Source organism: Dipteris shenzhenensis, chromosome 14 (assembly GCF_047967505.1).
Source record: "Dipteris shenzhenensis isolate YYH24624 ecotype China chromosome 14, Dip_SZ_1.0, whole genome shotgun sequence".
Lineage (NCBI taxonomy): Eukaryota > Viridiplantae > Streptophyta > Polypodiopsida > Gleicheniales > Dipteridaceae > Dipteris > Dipteris shenzhenensis.
In genome coordinates this window covers 41,503,070-41,520,413 of record NC_141609.1, presented here as the reverse complement: position 1 = coordinate 41,520,413, position 17,344 = coordinate 41,503,070, and the positions used below count along the sequence as shown (strand labels likewise).

General features: G+C 46.6%; 1 protein-coding gene across 2 annotated transcripts in view; it reads right to left on the bottom strand.

Moving 5' to 3' along the window:
* Positions 1-17,344, bottom strand: part of AT-HF (HIS HF) — a 111,777-nt gene that overhangs the window by 60,053 nt on the left and 34,380 nt on the right. For both annotated transcript variants that reach the window (XM_087384484.1, XM_087384485.1), the window contains exons 3-7: positions 9,134-9,228; positions 8,862-8,965; positions 8,589-8,758; positions 8,381-8,495; positions 8,087-8,145 (exon numbers count right to left, since the gene is read on the bottom strand). In XM_087384484.1, coding sequence (XP_087240610.1) covers positions 8,087-8,145; positions 8,381-8,495; positions 8,589-8,758; positions 8,862-8,965; positions 9,134-9,228 — 543 coding nt within the window. The remainder of the gene's footprint in view (positions 1-8,086; positions 8,146-8,380; positions 8,496-8,588; positions 8,759-8,861; positions 8,966-9,133; positions 9,229-17,344) is intronic.

Sequence of the window (17,344 nt, the reverse complement as noted above, 5' to 3'; positions counted from 1 at the left end):
TATCATGTCTCCTGGAATTGCATCTCTTGAAGTCATCTGATCATGCAAAATCGTGGGATTGTATCGAGGGCCTTCCAAAAGTCTACAAAACATGCATAGAATTTCTAGGATCGCCACCTCGCCTCCTCGAAGATTGCATGCAAGGTGAAGATGTGATCAAGGGTGGAATGCGGCCTCCGAGTTCCAATGCCCTTTGCCCATGTGTCTCCATATAGAAGCTGATCTCTCTCTCTCTAGTACTGACCCATATATCTTGGCCTATGTATGACCAATCATGAGGGTACCATAATTCCCAGTGTCCATGGGGTCTCCTACTTTGTGTATCTGCACAATGGTGGTGGTACTCCAAGCAGAGGAAAGAAATGTACGGTTGTGTCTGAGAAGTGACATCATAGAGGGATGTCGCATAAGTGTGCCAAACATCAGGGTCTATAACGGGAATAGGTTGCTTTCCCTCAGAGAAGAGTCCCCAAGCAAAGGTGGAGTCACCTCCTCGAAAAGATCAGATCACCTCATCCATCCTGTGTGATAGGAAAGCCCGCCTCTTACACTGTGTCAGGCGCTAGTAGGTACACTGTGTCTCTAGTTCCTCAGATGTTTCAAAGCCTTCTCCCGTGTGAGATGAAATCTCATCCCTCGGCACTCGTCATCAAACCATGGATTCTAGGGCATTTTCCCATGTGGAGAACAAGCTGCAAAGCGAGTTGCGGAAAGGACCTGGTATTGGCATCCTGGACCATCTTAGACATGTGAAAAGTGTGTCATCTCCCAAGTGGATCGGTAGCTCGCGTGACAGGTGTCCCATATACACTACATCCAGAGCATGGCCAAAGTGTATCTGGGTACAGGTGGTCCCGTCCTATTACTGCGCGATGGTGGATATGCTAAATGCCAACACCAAGTGGTAGGGAAGGGACCGTGAGGTCATGTAACTGTGTCACAAGAAGTGGAGAGCCCATCAGATAACCCACTGTGCTCATCCCCACTCCATGTGGAAAGCAAGTGAGCCCCCCAGATGACGGCCATCTGAGAAGGCCATTATATATGATCAAGTCATGCACTGCTCCCACCTCTAGTGGGTGATGGCCATAGCCTGTGACCTGCGCATCCTCTGAGTGTCTCACTATACCAAAGCTCTATTGGGTCAATCTCTGACACTCTAATAGGGGCGCCTCCGAAGTCAAACAAACTGACTTGTCTACTTCCCATTCGTGAATTGAAATCACCTAACAAGAGGATCTCCCCTTGCCTAGAGAACTCCATAATGTCATAATATATCGTCTCATATGGGTTGTGCCCCTCTGTGGTGACGACCTCACGGGCATATGATGATGTATTTGGAGGACAAGTAGCATACTGCAATGAAAATAGCCCTTGCATCTTGTGGCTGCAACCGGACCCACATGTGCCATGCATGTTCTTCTCTATGCATTGCAAATATGAGCAGCTGTAGATGTGATTTGAAGAGGACAGCTACACCCTAGAGCCTCAGACCCCAGTGTCTCTCCTCAGTGCCTTCCTATAGGCTGATTCCCATCTGTACCCTGTTACTACAGACAGCACCCTCTCTAGACTCTTGTGCGTCTCCGTGTAGAAAATGATGCCTCTATCGGTGTGTGTCTCTGAAAATCGTTCCGGATCTGACCAAAGAGTGCCATTAAAGTTCAATACAGCTATCTTTTACTCTGCTCTATGGCACAATCATGTCAGTCTAACACCGTCACGTGTCTCTTGCATCCCTATCATCCCTTTCCTCCCTTGCTGGCCTTTCCCTTACGATGACTTTGACATCTCTGCAAACAGCCCATTTCCCCTCCTCTGGGTTCCCACGCACTTGGACTGTTAACACTATCTCACCCATACGTGATCATGGAACCATGGATCACATTCTCACACTTAGGTGTAAACAGGTTCATTAAAGAGCTTTGCTAAGATCGGGGCTAGGAGATTAATCCCATATGCAATGAATTCAGTGCATAGGCCCTCATAATCTTTCGCTCGGCCATTATGAAGTTTCATCACGGCATCCTCCACACCCCCCCTGGTGAAGAGCGTGCAGGATGTGGGGCGGGGTATGTGTGAGAGGCCAAGAGCTGGCTGATTTGGGATGTCATAAAGCGTGCATACATAATTATGCTAGACTTGAGTGTCAGTGAGTGGTGAAGGGGACCGCCCCGCTAGAAATCTCCGCCAAAAGTCCTTAGAGTTGTTACTAAACAAAATATTCAGTAGTTCCTCCTCGTTTCGGCAGATGAAGTCTAGCTTCTTCCTAAGTACCAATCATCGATACTCGCATAGCGTCTCTGGTTCGTTCAGGAGGTGGTTTTTGGTTTCGAATCTGAGTTGACGGCTTAAGGCCTTGCACTCATTATCGTACCAGCTATTATAAGGGACGATCCTAGATGGTGGTGGACGCGTGGAGCCAATAGTGTGAGGGAAAGCGTGAAGGGCAGCCTCATGTAGTGAGCGGGTGACCAAAGCAGCTCAGTCCTCCAGTAAGGGTATAAAGTCAATATACGTGAGAAGTATGTAAAGGCAAGCTGAATAAATAGACGAGAGGCTGTCGTCGAAATGTATGTCATGAAAAGTGGTGTGCGTGATCTATGGAGTGGAAGGTACTGTGTGATGGGGTGTAGAGATACTAAAGAAGAGGTATGTGTGATCGGCTCCGGGAGGAGAGGGTGCGAAAGTGAAATCAGTGATACGAGAGCCGAAGAAAAGGGATCCCATGATGTAATCAACAACACTAGTGCCCCCTCCATATGGGAAGCAGGTAAAACCACCTGAGGAGGGCCATCTAACAAGACCATTATAAATAATAAGATCATGCATCCTACCTAGATCTAACAGAGCCTGCCCGTAAGATGTGACCGGAGCTCGTCTATTATCTGAAACTCGCAGGCGTCCTCAAGATCAATGTTTGGCAGTAAAATAGAATTGTCTATGAAGTCGAGAAGTGGTACCTGACGGGCCCCTATCCTCGCATTGAAGTCCCCAACCAGGAAGACAAGTCGACAATGTCCTGGTAGAGAGCTGCATATGGTGATGTACCTAGATGAATCCAAAAACATTCCCAAACTCATCCTCTAAAAACACAACATAGTGCAATTTCAATCTCACGATAGTCATTCATAAGATTGGAAACCATAAACTCCATCACGCATAGCACAGACTAGATACTATGACATCCCCACTGACGTCATCAGCGCCCAACAGTGGGTGTAGACCATAGTATAAAAGTATGCTCTAACACATACAAATCCACACACCGACACATACTTAAGCATCCATTTATACAAAGTCTTCGTACTGAGTTTCTGTCGGCACTCCGGAGGCGAAGGGCAAACTCAGCCATGACGAAGCCTAGCACTAAAAGAGAAGGCTAATCAAAAAGTAGTCCAAAATCTCTTCATTCAAGCTACAACTGCTTATGAAGTCTAAATGATTTCATTTTAGTCTCTCCCAAACGAGCATCTAAATCTAGCTGCATATGGTGATGTCTCCGTCTCTTCTCGGACATCTCGAGCAAAGTGGGAGGTCTCGGGGGGGAAGTCGCATACTGCAACGAACAAATCCCGGTTGTCTGTGTGTGACCCGGATCTAGAGAAACCTGGAGTGTGTATCTCTATACTCTGTTGAGATGGTCCCCAAAAGGGCAGACCTGTAAAGAACTACTACTACTACTAATCTTTATACTCCCCCTGTGTCCCTCATCACATCTCTGTAAGCAGACTCCCATGTGTACCCGCTGACTACTGGTAGTGGGTGCTCTGGACTCTGATGTGTCTCTATATTAAAGACTATGTCACGACTTGTATACGATTTCGAGAAGTTCCCTGGTTCTGACCATAAGGTACCATTACACTTCCAAATGGTACAAGACAGGGTCTCGGTAGGCTGAGTCTCATAGACCCTGCCTCCCTATGTGGGAGGAGGTGCAAATGCCCGATGGAGGCATGTAAGGAGTTGTCTATCTCGAACTACCACCCACTTCCCATCTTTGCGGGCCTGATCCAACTTGTAAGGGGTTGAGATCCTCATCCATGGATATCGATGGCTGGTCCCATAAGACTGATCTACGTCGTAAAGCTGAGAGTCGTGCATGAGCATCATAGAATCGTATGATAAGGAGCTGCTCTCGAGTGGGGTCTCTCCCACCCGCCATGCCCTCTCCTGTGCTCAACTACCCCAAGAGTAGTGGCCACAAATGCAATCGCATCGCTCATCGTTGTAGCCTCGATGCGTGGAATGCCACAAACTCTAATGTTGAGAGCCTTACTGACTCTCTGTTGCTGCTCCATCAAAGTGGCTGAAACGTTTGCCTTCGTAGGTTCCCGTTTGGCCACATCTACCCATCTGGATGTCTCCTTGATTACAAATTGCATGCTCGCAATCCGTGCCTTGACCACTGGGGTACTCCCTAGGGCTCCATTGATGGCTGACCTCTTGTCGGAGCAGAAAGATGTCCTATTTGAGCCCGAGCCCCTAGATGAGGCCATCTTGCTCCTGAATGACACGAGCATGCTCGTGGCACGAGCCTGCCCTTGGGTGAAGTGGGCTTGCTCCTCGGCGAAGCGAGTCAACTCCACCTCACATACACGAATATTGTGTACCTCCATGACCAGAGGTTCCTAGGCATCTAGTGGTGGGTCACGTAGTCCTCGCCCAAGCTGAAATTGAAAAGGTTGTGGTACAACTAGGAGAAAGAAAGAAAGAAAGAAAGTTTATTAAAGTCTGCTAAAGACCGATGGGTCTATGAGACTGAAGAAAAAACTGATACAATGAGCAAAATGGTGGAGCTACTAAGCGAGCATCCTAACCCATGCTAGAAAATTGTGTAGACATAGTCAGTGATACCATAGTACATGTCCACCAAAATCATATACAACCATCTCGGAATCATCATCCTCATGTGGAGACACAGTTCATTATGAAAATTTTCTGGCGGTCAAAGCATGGCAAGAAAAGCTTGCAGTTACTTCCAAGACAGAGATTATGCTCACCCAAATTGTATGGAGGGCTGAATTTTCTTAATATTCATGTGCACATTGTAGCTCACAAAGGCAAAATGATGCTTTAGTTTCTTCAAGATGATCAGCCTTGGGCTGCTATGATGCGCTCTTTACTTATTCACATCACCACTCTTGCTTTTGGTTTTTGGCAACCCACGCAATGGGATTTTCTTTTGGACTACACTGAAGGCAAAATCAAAGGTTGCCCTATGGTTTCTCAGATGTTTCTAGATTGGAAGCATATTCTTTCACACTTGGAATGGCATGGAAGAGACTCTTTACAGGGTAACTCTTTGCGGGTTGAGAGCATCCACTGGTCACGTGTTTTTTCCAATACAATACAATAGGCATATAGAACATCAAGATATACCCAACGATGAACTAGGCAATGTAGGCAAGAAGCCCGTAATGGATCAATGTCTGCTATCTGGATGATAAACTTGTCGGCCCTCCTGGCTGCTACCTGACGTCTGACGAGCGCCACTGTAAACCCGGTCGACTGCACCCCAGGTCTGAAAATGGAGATGTCATTGAGTGTGATCTCTGTGTCTCCTCTGCCGGGTGTGCTGTGTCTCGGTCTCAGGGTCTCTCCCTCTCCTACTGACAATGGCTGGGATAGCAACTTGCTCTCCATGGAAGAAATCTGTGATCTATTCTTGGATGGGCCGGGCACAGTCCCCTACTCATGTCTCCTCGATCTGATGAGACGATCTCTTTGTCCTCTATCATGTCTGTGGCTAGAGACTAGACGATCAATGTGACTCGATGGGAAGAACTCTATGATCCTGCTCTAAGAGGTGTTTGATGATGTGGCCAAGCCCCGTCGCCTAAGTAAGTGCTCTCTGTGTCGGACCCCCTCTTGAATGAAGGCCGCGAGGCATCTCTGATCTAGGTAGGCGAGGAATCTGGAAAGGAGCCCGAAGCTGTCTCTGAAGAGGCAATGGTAGCGACCGCGGATCTCATAGTACACTGGGCACCTGAAAATAAAATGCTCCTCCGACTCGACCTCCTGACAATCGCACGATATGCATAAGCGATGCTCCCTAGGAATCCCCTCTGCTCTGCCGCTCTCTATGCGCGAAACTGTCCGACGGAGATCCGTAGTAAGCTCAGTGTACCCCGGTGGTGTGATGAATCCCTCCTCCGAAATACAAAGACAGTAATCTCTGTAGAAACTCAGCGAGAGCCGTGCAGAGTATATGGGTGAGAGGCTGTGGTCAAAGTGTATGTCGTGATAGGTAGTGTAGGTGGGTGGTGTGGTGAGTCGTAGAGCAAGGCGGGTAGTGGTGATATTGAAGAAGAGATATGTCTGATCAGCCCCAGGTGGTGGTGGTGGTGGTGGTGGTGGTGAAATGGAGAAGTCAGTGGTGTGTGATGTGAAGGCAGGGGATCCTAGGATATAATCGACTACGCTAGACCCCCCTCCATGCGGAAAGCAAGTGAAGCCACTTGGGAAGGGCCATCGCTCAAGACCATTACAGATAATGAGATCATGTGCTTTGGAAAGTCCAAGAAGAGGGGGGCGCTTGGGGGGGGGGGGAGAGGAGTGGGGACTCTTTTGTGAAAGCCTCACAAAATTCATTCCGAGTCGTGGGTACGGAGAGCTTTTCGTTAACGTCACACCCATGAAAGCCATGAAAAGGCCTTCCCTCAGAGATACATCTCCACAATGGTAGCCCAAATATGATCAGGCTAACTCATTATGGCAAAATTTGTCGCCACCTACTAAGCCAAAAGGGCACATAATCTGATGCATGCTCCTTCTTCTCTCCTGAATAGACTTTAGCAGAAAATCGATGCCATCCCATTGTGTGAGTGCTGGGATTCTTGGCTCTGATGCAAGAGGAGAGCTCATTGTTGCATTGTTTGCATCTGTTGGAGTAGGTTTTGTAGCACTTGAGCTTCTATCTGGTAAAAGGTCTAGAAGCATCAACGGGCTGAGTTCCCAGACCAGAATTCATAATGATAGTTTATGAGCTGGACAAACATAAAACATACAAGCAAATAAATATTCGTGGACAGACAATTAATCAAAGCATAACTAAATGAAGATACAATCATGAACAAAGCATACTGCATGAAGATACAATCATGAACAAAGAAATTCCAAGACAGATAAAGATTTAGAAGGACAACACCAACCAAAAATTACAAAATCCAGCTTCCAATTCTACACGTGTAGAACACATGCTTCTCAAACCATAGATCTCAAGTTCAAAAGGGCAAGAAATGGAGAGCACAAACACAGAATCTGTTAGCGTAGACAACACCTTTCTCCTTGATACAAGAGAGTAAAATCGTGGCGAGGAACGGATGATTTTGGTAGGCCAAAAGGGAATCCTTATGCAGCTAGGCTAATAATCCAGTCGACTTTCAAAATCTTGGGAGACCAGGGTGCTGATAGTATAGGTGAGGTAGGAGCTGCATAGAAATAGAGCAGAAAGCAGAACTATCGGCAGCCAACAGCCTTGACAAATTGGAACTGAGATCAGAAGGCACATGCAGTAGCTTCATGTGTGGTCAAATGCCACTGGCGCAGGCATGCAGTACTTTGCATGCAAGCCACAAGTGGAAACATGCATCTAATTTCATAGAACCAGGGGCATCTCATCAACATGTGCTCCTCTCTCTCCACCTCCTACACGTCACATACAGTGCATACTCTCAAGTGCACTCCTATAACTATGCAAAAATCATGCCTACTTTTTAGGAAACCGAACACAAAATACAAGACTATGGTTGATGCATGAAACCTTGTCAGATTTGACAACCAAAGATACCACTGGAATCGCCTCAACAAGTATTTTCCCATGGTCACAGTCAGAATCCAACACTACTACTACCAAAATAGAAAGTTTTCCAGCTAAGTAAAACTTATAAATTTGGCATGGATTGTGTTTCAAAGTAATTTTAGAGTTATTTTTAAAGGAAAATGTATTTTTTCTTTAAACTAGATGACTGGGTAAAAAACAAAATAGTAACAGATATTCTAACTGTTCTGCTCGAATGGTTGTCTCAGACATGAAAAAATCAAGATGGACCTTGTGGCATACTCATGTGCACCTCTCAATTACCTCTGTTGCAGCTGATTGGTCTCCATCCAAAAACCTCCGAACTATATCAAGCCCCACAACTGCTTGGAGAGAGCTAACAATCATCAGACACATACAAAATCCATGAAACTTGAAGCAGGTCTCACTCACAACCTCCAACATACAATGCATAATAAATAACGCTGAATATAATTCAAAAAATGATAACAGTTGGTGCAGCAACATCTTCTGTTAACAAGCTCACATTAAAGAAAAACCCCACCAAAAGAAAGTTGAATCCTATTGACTTGAACAAGAGCACCTTCTATCTTTTACCTCCACTTTTTTCAGGATGGAACTGGACTGCATGCACATTTCCTTTCTTGACAGCAGCAATGAACTCCCCACCATAATTACACGTAGCAAGAACCCAGTCTTTGTTGGCCATAGACTGTAACAAGACAAGATGTAAGATATGAGGATATTCGACAAGCTTCCTAAAACTAGATACTTCCTATTTCAAAACATAGTGTTTAAAACGTACAGCTGTAGCCCGGTATGAATGTACAAAGTAAACATGTCGATCTTGGATGCCATTCAAAAGACTGTCAGCCTGCATTATCTTCAATCGGTTCCACCCAATGTGAGGCACCTTAAGCATTTCTGAGGAATCAAACCGTCCAACCACTCCTTCTATAATGCCAAGACCTTTCACTGCAAGGGAAAAAGATGTACAAAGTTGCCCGTTAATAGCAAAGTTTACAAATCCAAGACATAATCCTAAGGAAAGCGCCAAAAGACAAAGTTAAGGCTATACCATGTCCTTTCTCTTCACTGTACTCGAATAGAAGTTGCATGCCAAGACAGATACCCAAAAATGGCCTATCTTGCCTAATGTAGTCACGCAAAGCTTCAGCCATTCTGCCAACACAAAACCATTTTATTAAAATGTACCCAAAGCTACAAAAAACAGTTGATACAGCTTCAATTTACCAAAATCTTTCATTTTCAACCTCCCTAATGTTTGCTTAACGTTCTACTAATACAACATAAACTGCTGTTTTGGAAGATATATTTCCATTTTTATACCTCCGCTTGTTGAGAGAATCCATGGCAGCTGCAAATGCTCCCACACCAGGAAATATCAAACGTTTTGCACTCAAAATATCTTCAGGCTCCTTTACCTGTTAGGAGAAAAAATTAGAGGAACCGTTGATCGAAAGAATTCATCCAGCAAGAAACAGTATTTATTTAAATAAAAAACAACAAATTAGAACAACAAACCACCATTACACTTGGGCTTCCATGCATGCACTCAGTAGGACCAGGCTCATATTTTGAACCCAACAGAATCTAGATAAGAGGAGGGGATGGGGCCCTTAACATCCATCAGCATTTGAATCAATCATTCATCCGGACGTCCATTGGTCAAGGCACCTCTAGAACAGTCCCAGCCAGCCAAAAGGCCAGTCATTCTGTAACATAAGTATAACTCGTAAGGCTATCTTCGAGCATACACTGTCTCCTTGTCTATGCGGAAGCATAAGCGTAACTGAAAGACAAATATTGAAAGAGAAAGAGACTGAAAGACAATGCAACAGTAGCCCACGACGCAGAATTGGGTTGGAACGCCCCTCCCTCCAAAGAGAGTACTTACTTTACTTCTGGCCCAATGAGGGCGGAAGATGGAAGCTGCACTTTGATGGGTGCCTCCTGCTGGGATGAGCAAGGACGTTGACTGTGCCCATGTTAGAAAACAGAGATGGAGGTTGCTTGCTGCAGCCAACACTCCAGCAGACGGAAGACTGTAATGTGCCAAGAAATCACACATTGTGAACTCAAATCTCACTGAGCACTCCTTTCCCTATTGTGTACGATGGATGCAGACAGTTATTGAACTATGCACAAACATTGCTCCAAAGATTGACAAAACCTGGTACAGAGGCGTGCACAGTGTGCCACCATCCATAGCAGCTAAGGTGATGCCTCGATGAGGACCCCTGGCGCTACAAAACTGTTCTTCTACTTCCTCCTGGAACCTTCAAACCAATGTCAGCCTGCGTGCTCTCCTAGGCATCAGTGGGCTGTGTAGATGCCCTCCAAACAAACCTCCTTGCTGCTCCGGTGGACAGCCAATGGTGAGGTACTGCTTACACCATGATCCTTTACCTCCTTGCTGCTTCCATCTGCAGCCAATGGTGAGGTACAAGTCTTGCTGACCCCAGGCCTCCAGGGACACTTGGATGCACTCCATACCTTCTGCAAGACACATGACTTGAAGGTCAACCTTGGAGAAAACCAAGGTCATGATCTTCAACACATCCCACGCAGCCAGACACGTCATCCTATGCACGAGAGGTCACTACAGATGGACACAGCCCATATGAGACGACCCATGATGACATCACGGAGTTTTCCAAACAGGGAGAAACCCTCCTGCTAGGGGACTTCAATGCACGGACAGGAAATAGATAGGTGGGCCTACTTGACTTCTCAGATGATGATAGAAACCCACACATAGTCCCGGAACTAGATACAGCTGAGCTTGGGATAGTAAGGCATTCTGCAGATGCCCCACAGGTGACAGAATATGGACAACATCTGCTTGAGCTGGGGGCAACAATCCACGACCTGATCATCTTTAATGGCCTTCACAAATGGCCATCTTCTGGGAGACTCACTTGCTTCCCACATGGTGGTGGATCTAGTACAGTGGACTATCTACTAGGCCCACTAGACTTTGTCTCACGGATACACAACTTCGCCATACCCCCTCCCCCCCACTCGGAGCTGACAACTCATACTTGGCCTTCCATACCTCCACTACCATGCCAGCCACACAGGGAGAGCTCCCCCCACGCACTCAGATCCACTTTGACCGTGCTCTTGACCCAATGTACATGAGCCATCTAGCCAGAGCGCTCCCGGCTCTACTTGGAGATGACATAGACCTCACTAGTGCCTCCGACACCCTTGTCTCAGTGGCACAGGACGCTGATATCAAAACTTTTCCCATGACCCGATCCGGGGGCGGTCAGGGATGGGGAAGATGCCTCAGAACCCTTGGTTCGACGATGGGTGCAGAGAGGCGACAGCCCACTTCACACAGCAGCAGGCCTTGAGTCACCTGACGCCATCTGAGGCACAGAGGATCTATCAACGACTGACGCGTCGTAAGAGACGAGCTTTCCTCACACATAGGACGGATGAGATTATCAAATCGTTCCGAGGAGGAGACCCGACCACTGAATGGGGATTTCTATCAAAGGGGAAACCACCTATCCCCATCTCTGGCCCAGATGTATGGCACACGTATACATGCTCCCTCTATGATGCCCACATGCAGAAACCGTCAGATATGTCCTCCACACCTAGGCTACACTTTGCCATCTACACAATTGGAGAGCGCAGGACGACGAGGGCCTATGGACTGAGCACTTTGCACATGGACAGGAGGTCCTAGCCCCGATCCTAGCACAAATGTTCAACAGGGATGTGTCACGGTTTTCCACCTTCTTGGACTACCACCACTATTGTGCCGATACACAAAGCCGAGGACCCTATGGAGACGGGGAACTCTCGGACCCTTATGATTGGCCACACTCTAGCCAAGATTTATGGATCAGTTCTAGAGAGGGAGCTCAGTAGTCATACAGAGGCTCGGGGGCAACGGGCACTAGAACAGGCAGGATTCCGAAGACAGCATTGTAGCCTAGATCACATCTTCTATCTGAGGGCTATCATTGTGAGGAGACGAGGTCTAGACACCAGAAAGTTTACACATGCTTTGTAGACTTTCGGAAGGCTTTTGACACTGTCCCACGATCCCGCATGATCAAGAGGCTACAGTCCAAAGACACTAATATGGGGGGTGATGAGCCTACATGATTCAATCAGAGGCAGATTTCGCGCCCCAGGTGGCCTATCAGATTGGGTCAAGAGTACGATCAGACTGAAGCAAGCCTGGTTGCCCCCTCTCACCGACTCTCTTCGGGCTGTACATTGATGAGATCACCTCTTTCATAGAGGCGAAGGATCACTACTGGCCGATCTCATGATACAGTTATTGCTATACGCTAATGACATAGTCCTTATCTCATCCTCAACGGAGGGGCTACAGAGACACTTGGACGCCCTTGAGATGTTTTGTAGAGAGAGAAACCTAAGAGTCAACCTTGGGAAGACCAAGGTTATGGTCTTCAACACCCCACATACAGTAATCTCATGACTCGGTTTCACTTATCGAGCTGAGCCAGTAAAGATAGTGCAGTCCTACACATATTTGGGAGTAGTCTTCACAGGATCCCTTTTCACTATGACACATGCAGCCCAGGCACGACTCACACAGGCACGGGGTGCTCTTGCTCAATTGGAGAGACAGTGTTTCGAGGCACACTTTCGGGATCCACCGACGAAGTGTTGGCTTTTCGATACACTAGTGCGACCGACTACCATGTATGCAACACCTTTCTGGGGATGTGATCTACAAATAGCAATGTGGAAAAGATTTGAGTGGCTACAAGTGACCATGGGATCTAGGATGTCTGGAACTTACCTCATTGGAGACTACCGAGACTGGCTCAAGAGTCATCCATACGACAGGGCGGACACATGGTATGCACGTATATCCACATGGTTTGCCAGACATGGGATTCAGATGGATAGGCTCCCCCCCTTTCAGTATAGTTTAGATGCACCCCCTCAGTCGATGAGATCAACCATATCATACAGTTAGATCTTCTCCACCTCCACACGTCTCGGGGGCTTGGGGGTGAGATCAAGAGCTCCCCACCAAGACACAGTTTTACCGTGACCATTTCCTGAATGTCTCAAAGGAGGGATTCATCGTCAAACCCCTATATCTCGAGGACAAAAGAGACTCACATGCACTAAGGATCGCCATTGGGCAGATAAGGGTTTCATCCCATCAGCTGAGGATTGAGACAGGGAGAGTAGCACGTATACCTAGAGAGCAGCGGACCTACACGCTATGCACACTGAGAGTGGTTGAGATAGAGAAACACTTTCTTTGCACCTGCCCAACCTACTACAAGATCCGGGGATGATACCACCGTCTCTATCAGGATGGGAGTGGCTTCGGCCCACTATCACGATTGATCCACTTCCATGACCAGGTCTGCATTGGGCTCTATCTGCTTGAGATGCGCCGACCAGGGAGACCCTGCTACCACAAATCAAAGAGCAGCAGGAGGCGATCACACCACAGGATGCAAAGGCTGACCACACACAGCAGCACATCACATATTTTTATGCATTCGAGTCAGCTCCAAGACACAGTGGGGTGGAGGAGGAGGACCTAGTTGCTATGCGGGCAGTCTGGATTACCGAGAGAGGATTGTAGAGACCATCCACGACACGGAGAGCGCCTAGAGCACACTCGATTGAGATTCGCCTTATCACAGCTTTCCTCAGAGGGGACCGCCCAAGACGAGGGGTCGCTCTAAACATAGCTCAGGGAGCTCAAAGAACAAAGAGACCATGCCCCCCTCCGACACCGCAGCATGAGACAACCAAACAGACTCAGATTTGAGACATTTTTACCACTCATAGACGAGACACCACAATGCCGGGTTTTGGTTTCTGAGTTTCCAGTTCTAGTTCCAATTCTCAGCCTGCTCCAGACAGCAGATAGCACTTGATATAATATGATATGATATATTTTTTGTACTTGATTTTGCCTGAGCCATTGAGCTCTTTTTGTTTCAGCACAATACTCAGCAAAGGGTCTTAGCCCGCCCCTTTCCTCAGCCCTTTGTGGCTTGTATGAGTTTTTCCCTGTTGGTGTCCCTTTGTCCCATAGGCCCGCGAGGCCTCCCGCGGACGTTAATATATCTTTCTTTCTTTCTTTCTTTCTCTCTCTCTCTCACACAGCACTAGGGCCCAGCACAATCGTCGGGCTCGACCTCCCCGAAGGTCTTTATTCATTCAATGAAAACTAAGTACAAGAGTTCAGCTCATGGGCTGCTTACAGAAAATCATACGTGAATAAATTACAAGGGAGCTCAAAGCTCATTTCTTTTGACAACATGCCAAGTGTCCAAATCCTAGACTAGCCTTAATTACATACCTCAAAGGGCAATTTCTAGGGTCTTTGTAGCACTAGGTCACACGAACCATTCCTGATTGCTTGCTAGGCTCCATATCACTTAGGCTTTCAATCCCTCTTGGTACCTACAATCATTAACTAAAGCGCACAACCATGGCACCCATTAATGGTTAGCGCTTTGCATGCAAATAATAATCTTTGAAGAGTCCTAGTCACTATGGGCGACCCCACCAAACAAACATGTGCACATAACATAAAACAAATTCTTTGGTCCACCTAGGTTAACTCTCTTGATCGTAATTAAGGGGCTTGACCATCATTCGAAGCACCTTAATTATGGCCAAGTCTCTCCAACCGAGGTTGGCACATCTTGGCTAGCTAAAGTTAACCCTCTTGGCGTAAGCCAAGTCTCGTTGACCTAAGTCAACACTCTCTGACCGAAGTCAGCGCTTTGGTTCTTTGGTTAGCCATAGTTTACCATCTTCGCCGAAACCAAGTCTTCCTAATCGAGGTTAGGCTTACTTAGCCGAGGTTAAGTATCTTGACCGAAGTCAATACTTTGACCAAATAAATATAACTTTTTCAACATAATTGAATAAATGAAGAACTCATTAATATGATCCACAGAACATCTAGTCAGCATCTAGAGCCCTGCCCAACTCCTCCGTCTTTATTCCCAGCCTCAGGGCTAAATCCTCTTATATGAAGTTATCTGTAGCCCCGGGATCAAACAAAATCAGCGCCTGCTGGTCTCTTATCTTGCCCCAAGATAGCAGCAACTCTCTTTCCTCTGGGTTTGTCACTCGGCCCAAAATGTCCGGAATTCCTCCTGCCATCAGCTTTTGCTGTCCTGGTGGCTTTCTCTGTTCCCTAGAACCCGAAGGTTTCTCGAGGCACTGGGCAGCCACATGCCCTTCCTTCCCACACCTGAAGCATTTCCCCTCTTCGCGAAATATGGCTATCTGCTCAGGGAAAAACTGGGGTTTGCCCTTGAAGGCTTTTGGTACTTGGTTTCCCCTCGGCTTCTGAGGCTGAAATTCCCTCTTCGGAGCTTTGGGAAACTCCTTTTTCCCTGCCATAGGTGTGGCTGTCTTTTTCTTGTTTGCTGTCCCGGCATAAAGAGAAGGCACTACGGTGGGATCTTGCATATTCATTAAACTCGCCACAGTGGCTGCGTGCATGATATCATGTATGCCCTTAAGTTGCTGGGTACTAACCACAACTTGTATCTTTGGCGTAAGACCACACCTGTATTTTCTTACCTAGGTTTTCTTTGAGACCTTGAAGGAAGTGATTTGCAAAAATGCATCCCAAAATTTCTGGTCTCTACTATATCTGCTACATCCATATGCAAGCTTTCCCAAGCGATAAGAGCATGGTCTTTGAACTGCTTGGGCATAAACTGCTTGTAAAAGGCTTTCTTGAAGCCCTTTCACTTTCTTAGAGCAGTACCAACTGTAGTCTGTGCACTCCACCATGCACTAGCCGTTGTTGTCAGGTGTAAACTAACCATGGGCAGCTTTGAAGACACTGAAAATCTCTCTGTGCCAAAAGCTACATCAAACTGTCTAATGAACTGCATGGCTTTTCCTGTCTGGCCATACTGGCCATTAAAGGTTGCAAACCTGACAGATTTCCCCCTTCTTTGAACTCTTTGTTCTTTGCTCTCTTGCCAGATTTCTTCTTCTTTTTATGCTTTGGCTTCGATGATCCAGAAGAAGAAGACGATGATGAGCATGAAGAGGTAGAGCTAGAAGAAGAAGAGGAACTTGAAGAACTATGATGATGCTTAGCCTTCTTCTTCTTGGAGGGCGTACTCCCTTCCGGACTACCTGCTTTCCTCTTTTTGCTATCCTCCTTTCAAGGTTTCTTGCTCTTTCTGGAAACATCATCTTCAAGAAGAACAGGAACTACGTCCAGGGATCTCTTTTTGGCTGTCACCCTCTGGGTTGCCCCAAAAGAAATTCTCAGCTGCTTTTCCTCTGCATGAGGATTTACGAGCCTGCAAAACAATGGATCCCTTCTGGATTCCATGAGCTGTGCCATTAAATGTCTGTAATTTGCCTCAGTCTTTTGACTCTGCTCTTGCATAGTTTGATCATTCTTGGCACTCTCCTCATGGGATCTTGCCATCACTGCAACTTATCTGAGATTTTGCAAACTTTCACACACACTGTGTATGTAGCTGATGCACTCAGCCTTTGCTTTCAAGGAGAAAATACATCAACAATAGGTGAATTGCATTCACGGCTGTCAACTCAAAGCATAAACCAAAAGTATAAACCCTTTTTCTGGCTGCTGCAAAAGCACTAAAAATGCATCTGTTTTCCCCTTTTTGTCTATTCAAAGGCATGCATTTCCCTTTCGACAAAACACTGAATTTTTTCCTGTGTTTTTCCACGAATTTTCTGACAGATAAAACTTTTTCTGCCATTTCAAAACTAACAAAAATTCTGCCCCCCTCCTTTTTTTTTCCTTTTTCTTTTTTTCAAGGATAACTGGATAGGTAACTAGCTGGTTACACTAACCAGACTAGTCTTGTTCTGATCTGGTTGGAAGAACAATCTAATCAACTGGAACTAAACCTCTAACTAGTTGACCTCAACTAAATCAAAATGGAACTAACTGAGTACAGGTTCCACTAACCAGAATAGTCTGGTTGAGTCAAACTGACTGGGTCTTTAGCCAAGGTCAACCAAACCATGGTTAAGTTGCCGCAGTTAACTAGGCCAGGGTTACACTAACCATAGGTTCGCCACTTGGCTGCCATGTGTACTGCCACGTGTCTACCACGTCACTGCAACTTGCCTGCCATGTCAGCGAGCTCCACTTGTCTGCCACGTGTCTATGTGCCACGTCAGCACCTGGTTAGATGCCTCTGCACCGCCACATCCTGCGACTCCGAAAAATGAAAAGACGGCGTGACCCGCTTCTTTGCAGCTTCACAACGCTTAGCCAGCAGCCTCAAATCAGCATCACATGAAGCGGCTGGACGCACTGCATTAGAAAGTCCATACCATGGACGGAGTCTTCTGCTCGTCATGTGAAGCTCTGGCGCGACGGGACGCTGCTCGCGAGGTATTGAAGATCATAACCTTGGTTTTCCCAAGGTTAACTATCAAGTCTCTCTCTCTGCAGAACATCTCCAGAGCCTCTAAATGTTTCTGCAGTCCCTCTGCTGAGGATGATATGAGGACTATGTCATCGGCGTACAACAATATCTGCACTATTAG